This window comes from Coregonus clupeaformis, chromosome 23 (assembly GCF_020615455.1).
Source record: "Coregonus clupeaformis isolate EN_2021a chromosome 23, ASM2061545v1, whole genome shotgun sequence".
NCBI lineage: Eukaryota > Metazoa > Chordata > Actinopteri > Salmoniformes > Salmonidae > Coregonus > Coregonus clupeaformis.
Genome location: NC_059214.1, coordinates 4,799,369 through 4,821,808, shown reverse-complemented (window position 1 = coordinate 4,821,808; position 22,440 = coordinate 4,799,369). Strand labels below are relative to the sequence as shown.

The following is a 22,440-nucleotide window of genomic DNA, read 5'->3' as shown; positions in this document are numbered from 1 at the left end:
TTTTTACTGCCTTTGAATCATTTCAGGTAGTATTCCAGTATTCAAGAAAAAAGTTTCTTACCTGTATCACACTTCCCTGTTCTCCAGGGGGTCGGCAGTGGTTGCCAAGGCGCCCGCGCGCCCAGGAGTGCATATTTGGGAATGAGCGTATCCATTCGCCCGCAACGGGGGAGATTACTTAAAAAATAGTTCTTATAATAGTGTTTAATGTCATGTTTATTGACACGTATATTGACGTGTTTATTGACGTGTATATTGACGTGTTTATTGACGTTTTTATTGACGTTTTTATTGACGTGTATATTAACGTGTATATTGTCGTGTTTATTGTCGTGTTTATTGTCGTGTTTATTGACGTTTTTATTGACGTGTATATTAACGTGTTTATTGTCGTGTTTATTGTTGTGTTTTCTTTTCTTGATATTTAGCCTACCTTTTGTCATTTGGCAGGCACATATTAATGTATTGAGTCGTTTTGTGCCAACAATAATATGGTAATGTAATAGAAAATGAGGGATAACATAGGCTATCTACCTGACACCACCTGTTTAGGGGGATAGTATATTGCACAGACCTTTTTTTGGGGGGCTTCCTGACACAGAAAGCACATTATTTCAGTCAGTTGGTTTCAGCTCTTCGGATGAATGTGTATGGTATTTTATGTGAAGTTTGGATTAACTCACTAAGCCTATTTATTTTGCTACAATTTAAGTGCAAAGTGAGTCTGAACCAAAGTGTATTTTCTTGGAAAATAAAAATATAATTTTCTTCTTTGGTCTTGAGTCAATGATTATTCTCTTTGCACCTAATTCATTAAACAGTGCACCCATAGATCTAGAATTGTTCACCTATATGGAATCCCTCCTTTGCCTACCTATCACCTCCCTTGGCTGTGAGACACAGTACCCTTTGACGCCATCATGAAGCCTATTCAACATTGTCTTTATATCAACATCATAAACTCAGCATTGATGTCCCAGTTGGATGAATGGTTTGAGCAGTTAGTGTACATTAGCCCTGGTCCTCTCTCTCTGACTGACAAGATGCTATCGTCAGTTAGCTCCAAAGGGCTAGCATAGCATTAGTGCTGATGGCCTACAGGCCTCTCCAACCCTCAGTGTATTTGGGGAAGGGATTTAGTTCGTAGTGCTAACATGACCTTCAGGCTCCATGAGGGATGGGGTTTTGTGCTACAACATTCATTTCAGACAGTAGGCCTACTACATGGTCTAGGTGGACTTCTGTGTTAACCCCAGTGGCTGGTAGTTTGACCAGACATGCCTCAGATCAAGAACACACAGTGATGCCCTAAACCAAACTCTATGGACTGTATACCCCGCCATTGATGTTACAATATTTAATTTGTATTTCTTCATTCGTCTATGGAAGAGATGCTCTCTCTCACTGTACGTTTCTACAGGTGAAGTAACATAAGTCCTGTTTTTTTCAGACCTATATCGGACACATTCTCCTCCTGGTCAATCCTAATAAAGAGCTCCCCATCTACTCTACTCTGGTGAGTATGCTCGCTATACACTACAGCAGGGATGGGGGTGGGGGCCACAAAACATCTGTATTCACCATGAGGGGCCGCAGTGACTTGTGTGTCTGTGTACCCACATCCATAACCACACATGCAGTCAGAGCCGACCCTAGCCTTTTGGGGGCCCTAAGCAAAATGTTCCGCCAGTTGCCCATCCCTGCACTACAAGATGCAGTAATACATACGTATATTTTCCTCTACATATGGGGTAGTTTTGTTTTGTCTAAGGTTTTATTGGCCTATATCGCTATCATGTGTCTTGTCAGTCATGGAGAGTGTGTGACTGAATGAATTGTACAGAATGTGGTGTGTGTATTGAGTTCCCTGTTGGGTGTATCATTAGTCTAGTATGAATGGGTGAAATTGGGCCTTGGTGTGGGCCATTAATAATGCGCTGTCTTCCTGTCAGTGATACACAGTGGAGGTCTGACTCTGCACTATACACTAGGCAGGCCATGGAGAGATCCTGTTTAACTTCAGACACACACACACACACACACACACACACACACACACACACACACACACACACACACACACACACACACACACACACACACACACACACACACACACGCTGTATATCTGCTGGGCCGTAGCCTAGACAGGCGTTTATGGTGTGCACACGTATCTTACTCTGTCAGACAGTCATTTACATAACGCTGACAGAAACCTGTCTCTTTCAGTCTTTACATAAAGTACACATGTAGTCCCTCTTAGACTGGCTCTTATGACACAGGCTTTCCAAAAAGTGGGCTATATCTGCCGTACCTCACGTGGTGTATCTGCTCTACCATGCCTTGTGTGTCTACAATGGCTATGACAGCTGAACAGTCACATCAGGGGGACAAGCTGTTCTCACTGTCTGAAGATATACAATACAACCAGGTGACTATCATCACTCCGCCCACTGCCCTAATGGTGTGTGTGTGTGTGTGTGTGTGTGTGTGTGTGTGTGTGTGTGTGTGTGTGTGTAAGGGGTGGGGTACCCCTAGCTGGGTTTGGGGAGTTGCCCAACCCCCCTGAGAGTGCTATCGCACCCAATATCTGTACCTCAAATCCGGCAGAATTTAACCAACTAGCTCTCACAGTCTCACGTCAGAATGTTGTTGCAAACATCACAATTTGAAGTGTTTAAGGTTAAGTTTAGGTGTTAAATTCACATTTTTAAGGATAGGGTTAAGTTTAGGCGAATCTCAGAAATCTTAAGGTTAGGCATTAACTCTGAATGGTTAAGGTAAGGTTTAAGGTTTAAGATAGGCTTAAAACAAAAATCTCAAAAACAGCTTTCTATAATTGGATTCAAACTTGCAACCTTTGGAATAAGAGGCAGATGCTTACACTCATCATCCATCCCTGTCCACAATGCCCTAGCAAAACCGAAACCTACTTTAAGGTAACAGCGCTCACTGTTGCCCCTAGTGGCTGTTTCCAGGTCTTCTCCTGACGTCCTCAGACATGGATAGACGTCAAATATTGACTTGTATCATGGTTGACCTGGCTGAATTTAACACACCCTGCCCGCCTTGCACACACACTCCACCTGAGAGAGTGAGAGGGACATATGTCACAACATGTGTGAAATGCTGTTAACCGGCTGTCACCCCCTGACATCTGTCACTCTACCCCAAAAACAACCTCCAACCTCTTCCCCTCCAACTCCAGTGCCCACTCATATCTGCTAGGTGATGGGGCAGAAGTTTGAGGTTGGGGCTGTCTGGGGCTTGGTAAAGGGACCAGAGGCTGGGTTTGGTACTGTGGCAAGGCCTATGCAGGGTAGTGTGTTATTTGGTGCTGGGGGGGTTCTGGACTGGTGAATGGGTTTTTCCGGATTGGGGTTTGGGTTGGTGTATTGCTTGTGGGCATTGGATGTAGTGTTTTATGTGTCTCAGGCTAGTACAGGAGTGGACAGAAGCCATGCTGTTTTGAACATGATTAGTGCCACAGAGATCCTTGAAACACACTACGCTAGGTGTGGGGGAGGATTTAATATCCTTTATGTAAGGCATCAGGGCAACTGTGTGTGTATGTGTGTTATGTAAGAATGGGCTGTAACACTATGCTCTCTAAGTAGGATTATAACCCTCATTCTTCTGTTCTCTCTCTATCCCTCTTTCTTTCTCTCTCTCACTTTCTCTCTCTCTATCCCTCTTTCTTTCTCTCTCTCTCACTCTCTCTCTCGCTCTCTATCTCTCTCGCTCTCTGGTTCTCTCCCTCTCTCTGTCTACCTCTGTCTCTCTCTGTCTATCTCTCTCTCCCTCTCTTTGTCTATCACTCTCTCCCTCTCTCTGTCTATCTCTCTCTTTCTCTCTGTCTTTCTCTCTCTCTCTATCAGGTGAGTCAGTTGTATCTGAGTTCTTCAGGGCGTCTGTGCTCCTCTCTGCCTCCTCACATCTTCTCCTCAGCAGAGAGGGCCTACCACATGATGCTGCAGGAGCGACGCCCGCAATGCTTCATCCTCAGGTAGAGAGAGAGAGAGAGAGAGAGAGAGAGAGAGAGAGAGAGAGAGAGAGAGAGAGAGAGAGAGAGAGAGAGAGAGAGAGAGAGAGAGAGAGAGAGAGAGAGAGAGAGAGAGAGAGAGAGAGAGAGAGAGAGAGAGAGAGAGAGAGAGAGAGAGAGAGAGACGTAATGTCAGGATATGGCTGCATAGCAGAAGGTTCCACCTCATTGTTAATTAATTCATGTAGGCCAACAAGCTCCAGAGAGATTAATGGTTCTGGGAGCGTTGGAGCAGCCTGCTCTTTGTCCCTGACTGGACGGAGGCAGCTTCCTGATTGCAATTAAAATCCTGTTCCGGCTCTCCATTGCCGTTCCCGCTGAGTCGCAGCGGATCTGGTAGCGAGTTAATGCACTTCGGCCGCCGGCTATCCATTACACACACACACACAACAAAAACACACATACACAATCTCCATGCTCCACTGAGCTGGAGGCAGTCAAAATGGTAGGTCCCTCAAGGGCAGGGTATACACACACACACACACAGTACACATGAGGCCAGGGTATAGACACATGCCCAGAAGCACAAAACGCCCTTGAAATCGAATAAAGCCCTGTAAATGAAAAGATGGGTAAACGACTCTGGACTTCAAACTCTCAGCAGAGTCATTAGTAGGAGGACTAAATTATGCACACACAAAAAACAAAAAAACACACACAGCGCCGTCATTACTGGGGGCTTAAATGACCTTCGAAAGCCATCTGCTAAGTGTTACATAGCTGGTCTCTGCTCTCTGTGTGTGTGTGTGTGTGTGTGTGTGGGTGGGTGGGTGGGTGTGTGTCTTTGTGTCCATGTCGTGTAGTTAGACAGGCCTTACAGTCAACCTAACTGTTAGTTCAAGTCCCCCATGGAGCAGAGTTGTGTAGTTCACCACAGTCAACCTAACTGTTAGTTCAAGTCCCCCATGGAGCAGAGTAGTGTACTTCACCACAGTCCACCTAACCTGAATGACGTCAGTGAGATGCCCAGTGGATGGATCAACCTAACCTGAATGACCTCAGTGAGATGCCCAGTGGGTGGATCAACCTAACCTGAATGACCTCAGTGAGATGCCCAGTGGATGGATCAACCTAACCTGAATGACCTCAGTGAGATGCCCAGTGGATGGATCAACCTAACCTGAATGACCTCAGTGAGATGCCCAGTGGGTGGATCAACCTAACCTGAATGACCTCAGTGAGATGCCCAGTGGGTGGATGTTAGAGGAGAAACTAGATGAAGAGTACATATGACCATTAGCTTCAGTTGCCATCTCCACTAATCCAAAGAAACTTCTGTAGATCCTTCACTTTCAGTGGCCTTCACTAGAAGAAATAAAGAAAAGTAATAACAACATGTCTCTAGAGTCCCGCTTTCAAGGAGCGGGACTCTAACCCGGACGCTTATAAGAAATCCTGCTATGCCCTCCGACGAACCATCAAACAGGCAAAGAGTCAATACAGGACTAAGATTGAATCGTACTACACCGACTCTGACGCTCGTCAGATGTGGCAGGGCTTGAAAACTATTACGGACTACAAAGGGAAGCACAGCCGCGAGCTGCCCAGTGACACAAGCCTACCAGACGAGCTAAATCATTTCTATGCTCGCTTCGAGGCAAGCGACACTGAAGCATGCATGAGAGCATCAGCTGTTCCGGATGACTATGTGGTCACGCTCTTCGTAGCCGATGTGAGTAAGACTTTTAAGCAGGTCAACATTCACAAGGCCGCAGGAACAGACGGATACCAGGACGTGTACTCCGAGCATGCGCTGACCAACTGGCAAGTGTCTTCACTGACATTTTCAACATGTCCCTGACTGAGTCTGTAATACCAACATGTTTCAAGCAGACCACCATAGTCCCTGTGCCCAAGAACACTAAGGTAACCTGCCTAAATGACTACCGACCCGTAGCACTCACGTCTGTAGCCATGAAGTACTTTGAAAGGCTGGTTTTGGCTCACATCAACACCATTATCACAGAAACCCTAGACCCACTCCAATTTTCATACCGCCCCAACCGATCCACAGATGATGCAATCTCTATTGCACTCCACACTGCCCTTTCCCACTTGGACAAGAGGAACACCTACGTGAGAATGCTATTCATTCACTACAGCTCAGCGTTCAACACCATAGTGCCCTCAAAGCTCATCACTAATCTAGGGACCCTGGGACTAAACACCTCCCTCTGCAACTAGATCCTAGACTTCCTGACGGGCCGCCTCCAGGTGGTAAGGGTAGGTAACAACACATCTGCCACGCTGATTCTCAACACGGGGGCCCCTCAGGGGTGAATGCTCAGTCCCCTCCTGTACTCCCTGTTCACCCATGACTGCATGGCCAGGCACGACTCCAACACCATCATTAAGTTTGCCGATGACACAACAGTGGTAGGCCTGATCACCGACAACGATGAGACAGCCTATAGGGAGGAGGTCAGAGACCTGTCCGTGTGGTGCCGGGATAACATCCTCTCCCTCAACATGATCAAGACAAAGGAGTTGATTGTGGACTACAGGAAAAAAAAGAGGACTGATTACGCCCCCATTTTCATCGACGGGGCTGTACTGGAACAGGTTGAGAGCTTTAAGTTCCTTGGTGTCCACATGACCAACAAACTATCATGGTCCAAACACACCAAGACAGTTGTGAACAGGGCATGACAAAGCCTATTCCCCCTGGCATGGGTCCTCAGATTGTCAAAAAGTTCTACAGCTGCACCATCGAGAGCATCCTGACTGGTTGCATCACCGCCTGAAATGGCAACTGCTCGGCCTCCGACCGCAAAGCACTACAGAGGGTAGTGCGTACTGCCCAGTACATCACTGGGGCCAAGCTTCCTGCCATCCAGGACCTCTATACCAGGCGGTGTCAGAGGAAGGCCCTATAAATTGTCAAAGACTCCAGCCACCCTAGTCATAGACTGTTCTCTCTGCTACAGCACGGCAACCGGTACCGGAGCACCACGTCTAGGTCCAAAAGGCTTCTTAACAGCTTCTACTCCCAAGCCATAAGACTCCTTAACAGCTAATCATGGCTACCCGGACTATTTGCATTTCCTCCCCACCCAACCCACCCCACCCCACCCCCACCCCCTATTTTACGCTGCTGCTACTCTGTTTATTGTCTATGCATAGTCACTTTAACTCTACCCACATGTACTGTACATATTACCTCAATTACCTCGACTAACCGTTGCCCCCGCACATTGACTCTGTACCGGTACACTCTGATGACTCACTCTACTCCACACATCCATTCATCGGAGACCAGGAACAATGTGGAAACACACGGACACACTCACAGACACAGATATTCACACCCTTGCATGGACACAAACATACACTCACAAATCAATTGTTTTAATTATACTTGCCTGTCTCTCTCTGTCTCTCTGTCTCTGTCTCTGTCTCTGTCTCTCTCTCTCTCTCTCTCTCTCTCTCTCTCTCTCTCTCTCTCTCTCTCTCTCTCTCTCTCTCTCTCTCTCTCTCTCTCTCTCTCTCTACAGTGGGGAGAGTGGTTCTGGGAAGACGGAGGCCTGTAAACACATAGTGAGACACCTGGCAGTGAGGTCCAGCCCTAAAGGCTTCTCTCTTGAGCCCAGGATGAAGCACGTGAGTCTGGGTTACTCTTCACAGACTGAGCACCTGGCCCTGGTTGTCCTAAAAAGATGAATCCTCTTGGAGGACAATGGAAGTTGAATAGAAAATGTTCACTGATGAAGGCTTCAATGCTGAGACGCATTGGGTTTTAAAATAAAAAGCAATTTTCCATTGAACTTCTATTGTCTTCCAAGAGTGGCTGAATATTTCTCACACTTCCAGTATGTTCTTTCTTTCATGCACCTTGGTTGGACTGTGATAGCGACAGTGTACTCCTTTTCCCTGACCGTTGTTCTCTTTATCACCAGACACACTCAATACCAGAGAGGGTAGACAGACAGACAGACAGACAGACAGACAGACAGACAGACAGACAGACAGACAGACAGACAGACAGACAGACAGACAGACAGACAGACAGGCAGGCAGACAGACAGGCAGACAGGCAGGCAGGCAGGCAGGCAGGCAGGCAGACAGGCAGACAGGCAGGCAGACATGCAGGCAGTTAGGCAGGCAGTTAGTTAGGCAGGCAGGCAGACAGGCAGGCAGGCATGTAGGCAGGCAGGCAGGCAGACAGACAGACAGACAGACAGACAGACAGACAGGCAGACAGGCAGACAGGCAGGCAGGCATGTAGGCAGACAGACAGACAGACAGACAGACAGACAGACAGACAGACAGACAGACAGACAGACAGACAGACAGACAGACAGACAGACAGACAGACAGGCAGGCAGGCAGGCAGGCAGGCAGGCAGACAGACAGACAGACAGGCAGGCAGACAGACAGGCAGACAGGCAGATGTAAATGTAATCCGTTACTATTACTATTTACCTGTCTAAAATTGTAATCAGTAACGTAACTTTTGGATTACCTTAACTCAGTAACGTAATCTGATTACTTTCAGTTACTTTCTGTTTACTTCACCCGTAAAACACGTAAGAAGAAAAAAAGATTTTGACCAATTTAACAACATTTATTGCAGGATGTTTGAGCCACTAATCAGAGACACATTAGACCACATCACAAAACATTGTGACAAAAATGTATTTAAGCCCTGTATACCTGCCTCTAACATGCGCCCTTCATCCTCATCTTGTCCATTTACACCTTGAAGATCTGATCACAGTCAGACCACAAAGCGTATTTTAATCATGTACACCTGTCTAAAAATGTGGGCACAAACACAATGTGCAGGACAAAGGATACATGTTAAAACCAGGTATAAGTAAGGGCTTAAGTAACACAGCAACATGGATGGTGCTAAACACTTATCCCACGGGACACCAGTACAAAAAAGTATGAACATGTATGCACTCACTACTGTAAGTCACTCTGGATTTGAGCATCCGCTAAATGACTGAAATGAGAAATAGAAATATGAAGAAAACATTTTTTTACAACATGCACAGTGTAATCAGACATTTAGTCCACCAAGTAGTTTTGAAGTTTAAGCAAAAAAAACTGCATCTAGGTGCAATAAACCCACGTATCAGACATTGCAGTAGGCCTATTCTGAAGCAAGCCTACTAAGATGATTGAAGACATGTTCTAGATGAGCATCAGACATCCTGTTTCGCTGAGGGGTAAACAGGTTTCCACCCTAGCTGAAAAGGTGCTCAACTGGGGCACTGGAGGGCAGTGTAGTGTTGTACTTCAGAAACAAGTTCCGGACTATGGGGAACGATTTCAAGGAGTCCAAAGACTTGTCTTTGTCTTCGAGGTACTTCTTCACCTCATCCTCTGCAGTGCCACTGGCCCTTGTTGTTGCACCTACGAACACAAAAAAAAAAAACTCATCAGATTCGTTCTGTGCTCCCTCATCAACCTCTTTGGAGTGTGTGTTCTCCATAGAAGCTGCTTCTTGAACTAATGTGCTCCGCATCTCCTCTCTCTTTCCAGGGTTGAGCCAACACAGTCGAAACCTTGGCACGGTAGCAGTTGCCATTTTTGCTTCATGGGTGCTTAGCATAGGTCCAAACTGGCGTTCTATAGCCTCAATGACCGCAGTGATGATGTGTGCAGAGAATGTCGCAAGAGGTATTTTCTCTGAGAGCTTGGACTTCAAGCTTAGGATTGTTGGGATAAGAAAGTCAAGAAAACACTTATTCTCTCCCTGAAGAAGATCAATAGAGAATGCGAGTGGCTGTAGGACTGTGCTGTGCTCTTTGAGAAAAGCAATCTCACAAGGATGTAGTTTGCTGCTCACACCCAGGTCTTCACAGATTTGCCCCAGCTGGTCATCTATGAGGGCTATGAATTTGGAGATGGCACGGTACTCTGAGCTCCATCTTGTCACACATGGCACAGCTACTTTCATGCTTGCAATGTCCTCTATTGCCTTTGCAGCTAATGTGGACCTGTGTGCTTTGTTCCAAATGCTGGAACATTTTTCGTGATGAACCTTGGGATGCAGCTTTGTCCACCTCATTGGTGGCGATGAGGTTGAGGGTGTGTGCCACACAATGTTGATGTGGAGGGAGAAAAAAGTTCAGTTCTTGCTCAACCTCATCAAGAATCGCACCCAGATCATCAAACCTCACTCCATTATCAAACCTCACTCCATCATCAAACCTCACTCCATCATCAAACCTCACTCCATCATCAAACCTCACTCCATCATCAAACCTCACTCCATCATCAAACCTCACTCCATCATCAAACCTCACTCCATCATCAAACCTCACTCCATCATCAAACCTCACTCCATCATCAAACCTCACTCCATCATCCACCTCATCTTGCTCCTCTTCATGTCCATTGAACACCCAGAATTCCTTTACAAAGTTGCTTCCATTGTCTGTCACTGTGGCCCTCACTTTGTGCTGAATTGTTAAGTCTGCATGTATTTCACTTAACTTGGCAGCAATCACAATGTAGGTATGACGTCCTCTCAGTCTCGCACAAGCCAAAGCAGCTGACTTCCTCTCCAAGGTGTCCTCCTCGATTCAGGGGCATGTCATGCCGAAGAAGCTTCTGTTATGGGCAGACCAGATGTCTGCTGTGGTGCAGACTGACTTCACGCTCTGGAGTTTGGTGGAGAGAGCTTCTTTCATGGACTCAAATTCCCTTTCAATTCGTTGCATCAATGTCTTTCTACACATGACCTTTCTCCCACCACTGATTCCTTCTACTAGCTTGTGGAATGAAGGCACCTCTACTAGTGAAAAGGGTTGCACATCCTCTATGATGAAGTCAAATACCAGGTGATTAACCCGGCTTTGTGAGGTGTGGGGTCCTCCTGGTTGTAGTTTTGCTTGTTTCAATGGTGTACAAGATGTCCCCTTTTGGCCATCTATTTGTGTTGAAAAAACAATTGAACAGCAGGAAAACAGCAGTGTGGCTTTATTGATTTGGGTAGCATGTTACTCTGAAACCATAGCTAGCTAGCTAACTAAGTTAGCAGCAACCCTGACAGTAACCATCTTGTTATGTTGGGTTACAGAGTGCAACTAGCTTTCAAAATGTTTTTTAAAACTTTTGATTTAGCTATCTAGCTAGGCTATGTAGCCCAGTGAATCGCACCCAACTATCTACCAATGATTTATCTTAGTTAAAATAGATTTAATTAGCTAAATTGCTAACAAATTAGCACAATAGCATACTTGATATGATATCTTGCTAACTACAGTAGCTAGCAACCGACAGAGCAACCTTAAGTGAGCAGCATACCACATAGTGTAGGAGAGTTGGCAAGCAAATTAACAAACTAAACAGGCTAGCTAGCTAGAAATCTGTCTATGCTAGAACATTGGTAACATTGTGAAGACAACCTGTCCGTCTCTAGAGACTAGCTAGCTAAGCAAGCTAACACGCCACACCTGCCAATCATCATCCTTACCTCCAAGTGTTTCTTCAGGTTGGAAGTGGAGTCTCTGGAAGTCAACAGCAGCTTTACCGTGGGCAAACATAGTTTGCATTGAACTGTTACATTCCTGCCCTTTTCTTCTTTGAACACAAATTGTTATTTGAAACGCCATCCATAAAATACACTGTGTTGGGTTAGAGTTAGGGTAATGCACTGCGTTGGGTTAGGGTTAGGGTGATGCACTGCGTTGGGTTAGGGTAATGCACTGCTTTGGGTTAGGGTTAGCGTAATGCAATGCGTTGGGTTAGGGTTAGGAAATGCACTGCATTGGGTTAGGGTTAGGGTAATGCACTGCGTTCGGTTAGGGTAATGCACTGCGTTGGGTTAGGGTTAGGGTAATGCACTGTGTTGGGTTAGGGTTAGGGTAATGCACTGCGTTGGGTTAGAGTTAGGGTAATGCACTGCGTTGGGTTAGGGTTAGGGTAATGCACTGCGTCGGGTTAGGGTTAGGGTAATGCACTGCGTTGGGTTAGGGTTAGGGTAAAGCACTGCGTTGGGTTAGGGTTAGGGTAATGCACTGCGTTGGGTTAGGGTTAGGGTAAAGCACTGCGTTGGGTTAGGGTTAGGGTAAAGCACTGCGTTGGGTTAGGGTTAGGGTAATGCACTGCGTTGGGTTAGCGTTAGGGTAATGCACTGCGTTGGGTTAGGGTTAGGGTAATGCACTGCGTTGGGTTAGGGTTAGGGTAATGCACTGCGCTGGGTTAGGGTTAGGGTAATGCACTGCGTTGGGTTAGGGTTAGGGTAATGCACTGCGTTGGGTTAGGGTTAGGGTAATGCACTGCGTTGGGTTAGGGTAATGCACTGCGTTGGGTTAGGGTTAGGGTAAAGCACTGCGTTGGGTTAGGGTTAGGGTAAAGCACTGCGTTGGGTTAGGGTTAGGGTAAAGCACTGCATTGGGTTAGAGTTAGGGTAATGCACTGCCTTGGGTTAGGGTTAGGGTAATGCACTGCGTTGGGTTAGGGTTAGGGTAAAGCACTACGTTGGGTTAGGGTTAGGGTAATGCACTGCGTTGGCGCGTCATACCTTTTTCTTTTGTGACCGTGTATGTTGCTCAGACTGGAAGATCAAAGTAGCACTTTTTCGGTCATTGTTAATATGAAAGGTAATTAAGAAAACAGGCAATTGTTTCATGGACAAAAAAATGTCTGCAAACATCCCTTCTACATTTGAAAGTAATCCTAGAAGTAATTATCTAATTTTTCAAAAGTATCGGTAATCTACTTACAATAGTTTTGCTGGTAACATCACTAGGTTCTGTCTGATCACTCAGGCCCAATGTGTTTGTAATTGGCCCATATAGAGATAGCATCAAAATGCCACCGGCCAAGGATTCAGTCTGAAAGCGTTCAGTCTGATAGCATACTGGGCGTGAGGTAGCCTAGTGGTTAGAGCACTGGGCCAGTAATCGAAAGGTCACTGGTTTGAATACCCGAGCTGACAATTTGCGAAATCTGTTTATGTGCCCTTTAACAAGCCACTTAATCCTAATTTGCTCCAGGGGCGCCGTACTACTATGGCTGACCCTGTAAAACAACACATTTCACTGCACCTATCTGGTGTATGTGACAATAAAAAATGATTTTAAAAAAAATGATAATTGGGGGGGGGAGACCCATTGATGGAGAACATACAGGAGGAGTACAATGGGCAGGAAATGACCATAGCAACCATTATATGAGCAGCCATTATGAACAGGACGTTGTTTGACTAACTGTTATGACCTTAACATACAAAGCATCATTGTTTAGCAGGGAAGATAGAAAAGCTGTTGCTTGTCCATAGTGGAGCTGTATGTACGAAGATGAAGTCATGGTTTGGTGGTAGATAATGTATCTGGGTCAACTCTTACTCAGAGAGCACAGAGGGGCAATGTGTGACACTCAGTCAATAGGGCTATATCGTCCTCTGGTGGTGATAAGTGGTATTGCGACAGTCAGTATTTCACACTCATATAATATAATATGCCATTTAGCAGACGCTTTTATCCAAAGCGACTTACAGTCATGCGTGCATACCTTTTTTTTTTTTTTTTTTTTGTGTATGGGTGGTCCCGGTGATCGAACCCACTACCTTGGCGTTACAAGCGCCGTGCTCTACCACTCATGCACCCGCTTCAGTGGACTTCAATTAACCAAACGACTAAGTACATACATTCACATTAATTCAGTTGTGCATCTATGAACATGCCATCACCAAATCATGTATTGTTGCATTTTTTAAATAAATAAATATATGTATACATTTAACAAAAACATTAACGCAATATTTAAGTCATTTAGCAGACGCTCTTATCCAGAGCGACTTACAGTTAGTGAGTGCATACATAAAAAAAAAAAAAAAATCATACTGGCCCCCCGTGGGAATCGAACCCACAACCCTGGCGTTGCAAATGCCATGCTCTACCAACTGAGCTACACGGGTGTCAACATGCAACAATTTAAAAAAATCTGTCAATTGAAATAAATTCATTAGGCCCTAATCTATGGATTTCACATGACTGGAAATACAGATATGCATCTATTGGTCACAGATTTAAAAAAAAGGTGGGGGCATGGATCAGAAAACCAGTCAGTATCTGGCTTGACCACCATTTTCCTCATGCCGCGGGACACATCTCCTTCACATAGAGCTGATCAGGCTGTTGATTGTGGCCTGTGGAATGTTGTCCCACTCCTCTTCAATGGCTGTGTGAAGTTGCTGGATATTGGCGGGAACTGGAACACGCTGTCGTACATGTCAATCCAGAGCATCCCAAACATGCTCAGTGGGTGACATGTCTGGTGAGTATGCAGGCCATGGAAGAACTGGGACATTTTCAGCTTCCAGGAAGTGTGTACAGATCCTTGCGACATTGGGCCGTGCATTATCATGCTGAAACATGAGGTGATGTGGCGGATGAATGGAACGACAATGGGCCTCAGGATTTCGTCACGGTATCTCTGTGCATTCAAATTGCCATCGATAAAATGCAATTGTGTTCGTTTTCCGTAGCTTATGCCTGCCCATACCATAACCCCACCGCCACCATGGGACTCTGTTCACAACGTTGACATCAACATACTGCTTGCCCACACAACGCCATACACGTGGTCTGCGGTTGTGAGGCCAGTTGGACGTACTGCCAAATTCTCTAAAACGACGTTGGAGGCGGCTTATGGTAGAGAAATTAACATTCAATTATCTGGCAACAGCTCTGGTGGACATTGCTGCAGTCAGTATGCCAATTGCTCTCTCCCTCAAAACTTGAGACATCTGTGGCATTGTGTGACAAAACTGCATATTTTAGAGTGGCATTTTATTGTCCCCAGCACAAGGTGAACCTGTGTAATGATCATGCTGTTTAATCAGCTTCTTGATATGCCACATCTGTCAGGTGGATGGATTATCTTGGCAATGGAGAAATGCTCACTAACAGGGATGTAAACAAATTAGTTTTTTGCACAACATTTGAGATAAATACACTTTTTGTGCATATGGAACATTTCTGGGATCTTTTATTTCAGCTCATGAAACATGGGACCAACACTTTACATGTTGCGTTGATATTTCTGTTCAGTGTATACTGTATACAGTATATAGTCCAGAAAGTGACAGTGGCTATATAGGTATGTATGTTATGGTACATGGACAGTATGTATGTATGTATGTGTGTGTGTGTGTGTGTGTGTGTGTGTGTGTGTGTGTGTGTGTGTGTGTGTGTGTGTGTGTGTGTGTGTGTGTGTGTGTGTGTGTGTGTGTGTGTGTGTGTGTGTGTGTGTGTGTGTATGTATGTATGTATGGTGCAGTATGTTATTATTATGGCATGATTTCAGTGCCAACAGAAATTGTATTTTGTGGTGGCTTGTAGGTGAACTGTATCCTGGAGGCGTTTGGTCATGCCAGGACTCCTATGAATGACAACTCCAGTCGCTTCATCAAACTCCTCAGCCTGCAGTACTGTGACAAGAGAAGGACACTACTCAGAGGTACACATAAACACAACTGCAACTTTACTCAGGGGGCAGTGCTATAACTAACAAAGAGGCTTACTAACTACACCACTCAATGTCTAGTCGGATAGATACACCACTACACCCTGATAGGGTTTCATTACTGGTAGTAATGAAAGGCAGTTTGATGTATGGCCAGCAGGAGGGAGTATAACTCTATGAGTAAACCTGTCTGCCTTCAATGTCTGTCATCCCCATTGAACCACATTGAGGTAGATTGATTTACTCATATGTAATGGCTGTGTATGAAAGCTGCATTTGAGTTAAGGTCACTCAAGTTTTTTTGTTTGAATAATTTGGTATGTGTTTAAGAATCTTGAGTACACATTGATATCTTAATGGATAATTCTGGTAGTATTGCAATGGGTGTGTAGGTTTACATAGGTGTTTATATGGTTACACATGGGTTACATATGGTTTATAGCTTATTGACAGAGCATGTGTTATTATGTGGATTACATTTGTGTGTGTGTGTGTGTGTGTGTGTGTGTTTAGCGCGGATATACACGTACATGTTGGAGAAGTCCCGGGTGGTCCACCTGCCTAGTCAGCAACACAACTTCAACATCTTCTACCTGATGGCTGAAGGCTTGTCGCCTGAGGAGAAGTGTTCCCTGTACCTCAACAACGTTGTAGCTCACAGGTCTGTACCTCAACAACATCCTAGATCACAGGTAATAAGTCTAGGCAGATTACAGTAATATAGGAAAATATATAGATAAACATATGAACAACAGCCCTTCCTCTAGCTAACAGGTGGGGGGGTATATATTTTTACAAAATCATTCAAATAAAAATGTGCTTTTTGGTCTTCATTTAAGGTTAGGGTTAGACATAAGGTTAGTAGTGTGGTTAAGGTTAGGGTTGGGTATCAAATCACATTATAAGAAGATCAATTGTAGAAATAGAAGGGGGTTATGATGAGAGAGAGAGAGAGAGAGAGAGAGAGAGAGAGAGAGAGAGAGAGAGAGAGAGAGAGAGAGAGAGAGAGAGAGAGAGAGAGAGAGAGAGACTCATGCATACAATACATTCACCCGTGTGTAGTGCGTGTCAGTATTGCATAACCCCCCTGGAAAGACAGTCTGATATCCAGTGACCTGGATGGGGTGTTCTGGAGCCTGGTAAGCACGCTACAGACCCTGACTCAATGCTGAAAGTGTGTGATCAAAAGCCCTCCAATACTAGCCCGTTTGGGGACCCCTCCCCACCCCACAAGACATGCCACTAGAGGTCTCTTCACAATCCCCAAGTCCAGAATAGACTATGGGAGGCGCATAGTACTACATAGAGCCATGGCTACATGGAAGTCTGTTCCACATCAGGTAACTGATAAATATACACCTTATGGAACAAAGAGGACTGTGAAGAGACACACACAGGCACGGACACACGCATGCAAATACACATGATAACATATGCACTATACACACACATACAGATGGATCTTTGTATTGTAGGTATGTGGTAGTAGAGTAGTGGCCTGAGGGCACACACTTAATGTGTTGTAAAAAGTGTTATGAAATGCAATGTCATGTAATATGTTTAATTGTATATAACTGCCTTTATGTTGCTGGACCCCAGGAAGAGTAGCTGCTGCTTTGGCAGGAACTAATGGGGATCCTTAATAAATACAAATGCAAAATAACCTTCCTTTCTCTGCAGGAGATTGCTCTGACTGGTTAAAAGTCACTCTGCTTGAGAACGCCTGCTAAACAACCATGCCTTAAATGCATTTGACATGCTCTAAAATGATGTGTATGTTCGGCTTCAGATCCAAGTTCTCTGGACCCCTCTCCCAGACAGCTAAGGGTCCGAAGCTTCTACACATGTGCAAGATTCTCTACTTTACACACAGTCTCTGCTCTACTCGTTCGGCTGCCCAGCTGGCAAATAGTGCTTGTTTAATAAAGTTAAACGAGATGGCGTAATGATAGTATTCTACATAACAGAACCAAAAATAATAGCATAGTATGACGTTACTGTAAGACAAAAAACACACAATTTCTTATGAGATTTTAGGATGATTCTGCGAATGGTCGCATATGATTAATCAAGTTTTACCGGTGAAACATCCATGCAGTTATCGACAGTGTTGTTTTCGAAAGTAGCCTGCAGTGGTGTTTTGAATGATGTACAGTGTGCAATTTGAGCTGATAGTGTTACAAACGGTAGCATACATGTGTTTTGTTTCAATCAATGCACATACACTACATTACCAAAAGTATGTAGACACCTGCTCGTCGAATATCTCATTGCGGGGACTTGCTTCCTTTCAGCCACAAGAGCATTAGTAAGGTCAGGCACTGATGTTGGGCGATTAGGTCTGGCTCACAGTCGGCGTTCCAAATCATCCCAAAGGTGTTCGATGGGGTTGAGGTCAGGGCTCTGTGCAGGCCAGTCAAGTTCTTCCACACCAATCTCGACAAACCATTTCTGAATGGACCTCGCTTTGTGAACGGGGGCATTGTCATGCTGAAACAGGAAAGGGCCTTCCCCAAACTGTTGCCACAAAGTTGTCAGCCCAGAATTGCATAGAATGTCATTGTATGGTGTAGCGTTAAGATTTCCCTTCAGTGGACCATGAAAAACAGCCCTAGACCATTATTCCTCCTCCACCAAACTTTACAGTTGGCACTATGCATTGGGGCAGGTAGCGTTCTCCTGGCCTCCGCGAAACCCAGATTCGTCCGTCGGACTGCCAGATGGTGAAGCGTAATTCATCACTCCAGAGAACACGTTTCCACTGCTCCAGAGTCCAATGGTGGCGAGCATTACACCACTCCAGCTGACGCTTGGCATTGCGCATGGTGATCTTAGGCTTGTGTGCTGCTGCTCGGCCATGGACATTTCATGAAGCTCCCAACAAACTGTTCTTGTGCTGACGTTGCTTCCAGAGGCAGTTTGGAACTCAGTAGTGAGTGTTGCAACCAAGGACAGACAATTCTTATGCGTTTCAGCACTCGGCGGACCCGTTCCGTGGGCTTATGTGGTCTACCACTTCACGGCTGAGCTGTTGTTGCTCCTAGACGTTCCCACTTCACAATAACAGCACTTAGAGTTGACCAGGGTAGCTCTAGCAGGACAGAAATTTGACAAACTGACTTGTTGGAAAGGTGGCATCCTATGACGGTGCCACGTTGAAAGTCACTGAGCTCTTCAGTAAGGCCATTCTATTGCCATAATAAGTATATAGGTTATACTTTGAGAACTTTTGTGAAAGAGCACTGTTTGAAAGATATGGCATATAGAAGCAAACTGGATGGACATCATGAAAATGATTGGAGAGGTTGAGGGTAGAGGAAGTTCAGGAGTAAAAACAAACAAAATATAATTATTGTAAAATTGACTGTGTCCATAAAATGTATATAGTATGTATAAGCTGGAAGTAGAGGCCTAAGCGTTGTTCACTAGTTTACTTCAATTAGGGGAGGGGTGGTGGGGTTGGAAAGTAATAAAGGAAAATATATATTTAAAAAAGGATATGTATATAAATTATATGTATGTACAGTGGGGAAAAAAAGTATTTAGTCAGCCAACAATTGTGCATGTTCTCCCACTTAAAAAGATGAGATAGGCCTGTAATTTTCATCATAGGTACACGTCAACTATGACAGACAAATTGAGAATTTTTTTCTCCAGAAAATCACATTGTAGGATTTTTAATGAATTTATTTGCAAATTATGGTGGAAAATAAGTATTTGGTCACCTACAAACAAGCAAGATTTCTGGCTCTCATGTAACTTCTTCTTTAAGAGGCTCCTCTGTCCTCCACTCATTACCTGTATTAATGGCACCTGTTTGAACTTGTTATCAGTATAAAAGACACCTGTCCACAACCTCAAACAGTCACACTCCAAACTCCACTATGGCCAAAACCAAAGAGCTGTCAAAGGACACCAGAAACAAAATTGTAGACCTGCACCAGACTGGGAAGACTGAATCTGCAATAGGTAAGCAGCTTAGTTTGAAGAAATAAACTGTGGGAGCAATTATTCTGAAATGGAAGACATATAAGACCACTGATAATCTCCCTCGATCTGGGTCTCCATGCAAGATCTCACCCTGTGGGGTCAAAATGATCACGGTGAGCAAAAATCCCAGAACCACACGGGGGGACCTAGTGAATGACCTGCAGAGAGCTGGGACCAAAGTAACAAAGCCTACCATCAGTAACACACTACGCTGCCAGGGACTCAAATCCTGCAGTGCCAGACGTGTCCCCCTGCTTAAGCCAGTACATGTCCAGGCCCGTCTGAAGTTTGCTAGAGTGCATTTGGATGATCCAGAAGAGGATTGGGAGAATGTCATATGGTCAGATTAAACCAAAATAGCACTTTTTGGTAAAAACTCAACTCGTCATGTTTGGAGGACAAAGAATGTTGAGTTGCATCCAAAGAACACCATACCTACTGTGAAGCATGGGGGTGGAAACATCATGCTTTGGGGCTGTTTTTCTGCAAAGGGACCAGGACGACTGATCCGTGTAAAGGAAAGAATGAATGGGGCCATGTATCATGAGATTTTGAGTGAAAACCTCCTTCCATCAGCAAGGGCATTGAAGATGAAACGTGGCTGGGTCTTTCAGCATGACAATGATCCCAAACACACCGCCCGGGCAACGAAGGAGTGGCTTCGTAAGAAGCATTTCAAGGTCCTGGAGTGGCCAAGCCAGTCTCCAGATCTCAACCCCATAGAAAATCTTTGGAGGGAGTTGAAAGTCCGTGTTGCCCAGCGACAGCCCCAAAACATCACTGCTCTAGAGTGGATCTGCATGGAGGAATGGGCCAAAATACCAGCAACATTGTGTGAAAACCTTGTGAAGACTTACAGAAAACGTTTGACCTGTGTCATTGCCAACAAAGGGTATATAACAAAGTATTGAGAAACTTTTGTTATTGACCAAATACTTATTTTCCACCATAATTTGCAAATAAATTCATGAAAAATCCTACAAAGTGATTTTCTGGATTTTTTTCCCTCATTTTGTCTGTCATAGTTGACGTGTACCTATGATGAAAATTACAGGCCTCTCTCATCTTTTTAAGTGGGAGAACTTGCACAATTGGTGGCAGAATACTTTTTTCCCCCACTGTATATGTATTTATATGTATGTGTATATGTATGTATGCATGTATGTATGTATTTGTATGTATGTATATGTATGCGAGAAAAGAACATATGGGGGATTGGAAGTGATGCAGACAAAAAAAAAGGATACATAAAAATATATATATACTGCCAATGTTTGTCTATGGAGATTGCATGGCTGTGTGCTCGATGTTATACATCTGTCAGCAACGGGGGTGGCTGAAATAGCAGAATCCACTAATTTGAAGGGTTGTCCACATACTTTTGTATATATAGTGTATTTTGCATAGTGGCGCATTTTTGCAGAATGAGAGAAAAATGCGATTATTCACGCAATCATCCTAAAATCTCATTAGAAATCAGGTGGTGTTTTTGTCTTACACTAACATTATACTATGCTATTATATTCATTGTATAATTATATTATTATGTGATCTTGCACACATTGATTCAGCTTTGATCTAACTTCATTAAACGATCACCATTCGCCAGAGTAGAGCAGAGACTGTGTGTAAATTAGAGAATCCTGCACATGCAGAAGCTTCGGACATTTAGCTGTCTGGAAGAGGGGTCCAGAGAACTTGAATCTGCAGCCACTGCCTTTTTTTGTTTCAGTGTACCATAATATTTCTGTAGTCCCTCATCGATATAGTGCAGTATGTTTGTATTGTGTGAACTCTCTCCTCTCTCTCTGTGTGTAGTTATCTGAGTGCTTGTTTTCTCTGTACTGTAGTTTATAATGTCTGTAGTGTAGAGTATGATAACTGTATCTCCCTAGTATCTCTCTCCCTAGATACATGATAGCTGGTTTTCTCTGCACTGTACTGCATCATTCTGTAGAGCATGATAATTGTCCCTCACTGGTCTCTGTCTGTGTCTCTCTAGGTACCTGAGTGCAGGTTTTCTCTGTGCTGTAGTTTATATTCTGAAGTGTATGTTGACTGTCTCTCTCTGTGTCTGTCTCTCTCTAGGTACCTGACTGCAGGTGTTCCAGCAGGAGATTCCCCTCCTGTGGCCACTGCCTCAACTCAGAGTAGAGACCGTCTCACTGCAATCAAACAGGCCCTCAGAGCACTGGGCTTCAATAAACTGGTATGATAACACAGTGTGTGTGTGTGTGTGTGTGTGTGTGTGCATGTGCGTGTGTTTATCTGCATGTGTAATTTGCCACACACGGTATGTGTGTATCTATGAGTCAGTAGGGTCAGTGGGTACACATACCTTGTGACCAGGCTTGCATGTGACGGTCACACGTGGTCCTGCATGTTAGTATACTATATGTACAGACTGTACTGTCCCTTGTCTGGTATGTGGACAGTCTGAGTGTGTTCTCAGCATATTATAACCATCTATTTATAGGCTCCAGTCAGCATCTGTCAGCAGTGAGTGACACCAACTCACCTTTTAATCCCACCCACAGCCAGCACCTTATACTGTAGGATGGTGGCGGGGGGCAAGGGTACTTCCTGGCAGAGAGATAGACAGGGGAGATTGACATGGAGAGAGAGGGAGGAGGAGAGGGAGGTAGAGGCGGGGGAGGATAGAGAGAGAGACAGAGAGAAGGTTAGAGAGAGAAAGAGAGAGAGAGAGAGAAGAGAGAGATAGACTACCCATCGGTGTCTCTAAGCTCTTGTTGGGGGATGACTGACAGCCTAGACCCAAAGGTCAAGCCTCATTAAGAGCCTCTATCGGTCATTTCTCCTCCCCTACTGAGGGACTCTATACAATGTAGAGAGAGGGAGAGAAATGAACGACATAGGCTCTTAATGAGGATTGACCTTTGGGTATGTGTTGTCTGGGACTCTGGGCTATCTCAACAAGGTATGTGTGTCAGACAGAGACTAATAACTGTGTTTATCACACT

At 44.7% G+C, this 22,440-nt stretch overlaps 1 protein-coding gene across 1 annotated transcript in view; it reads left to right on the top strand.

Moving 5' to 3' along the window:
* Window positions 1-22,440, top strand: part of LOC121536376 (unconventional myosin-XVI) — a 179,804-nt gene that overhangs the window by 45,782 nt on the left and 111,582 nt on the right. The window contains exons 11-16 of the mRNA XM_041843646.2: window positions 1,451-1,516; window positions 3,879-4,006; window positions 7,537-7,642; window positions 15,346-15,463; window positions 15,983-16,130; window positions 21,548-21,668. Coding sequence (XP_041699580.2) covers window positions 1,451-1,516; window positions 3,879-4,006; window positions 7,537-7,642; window positions 15,346-15,463; window positions 15,983-16,130; window positions 21,548-21,668 — 687 coding nt within the window. The remainder of the gene's footprint in view (window positions 1-1,450; window positions 1,517-3,878; window positions 4,007-7,536; window positions 7,643-15,345; window positions 15,464-15,982; window positions 16,131-21,547; window positions 21,669-22,440) is intronic.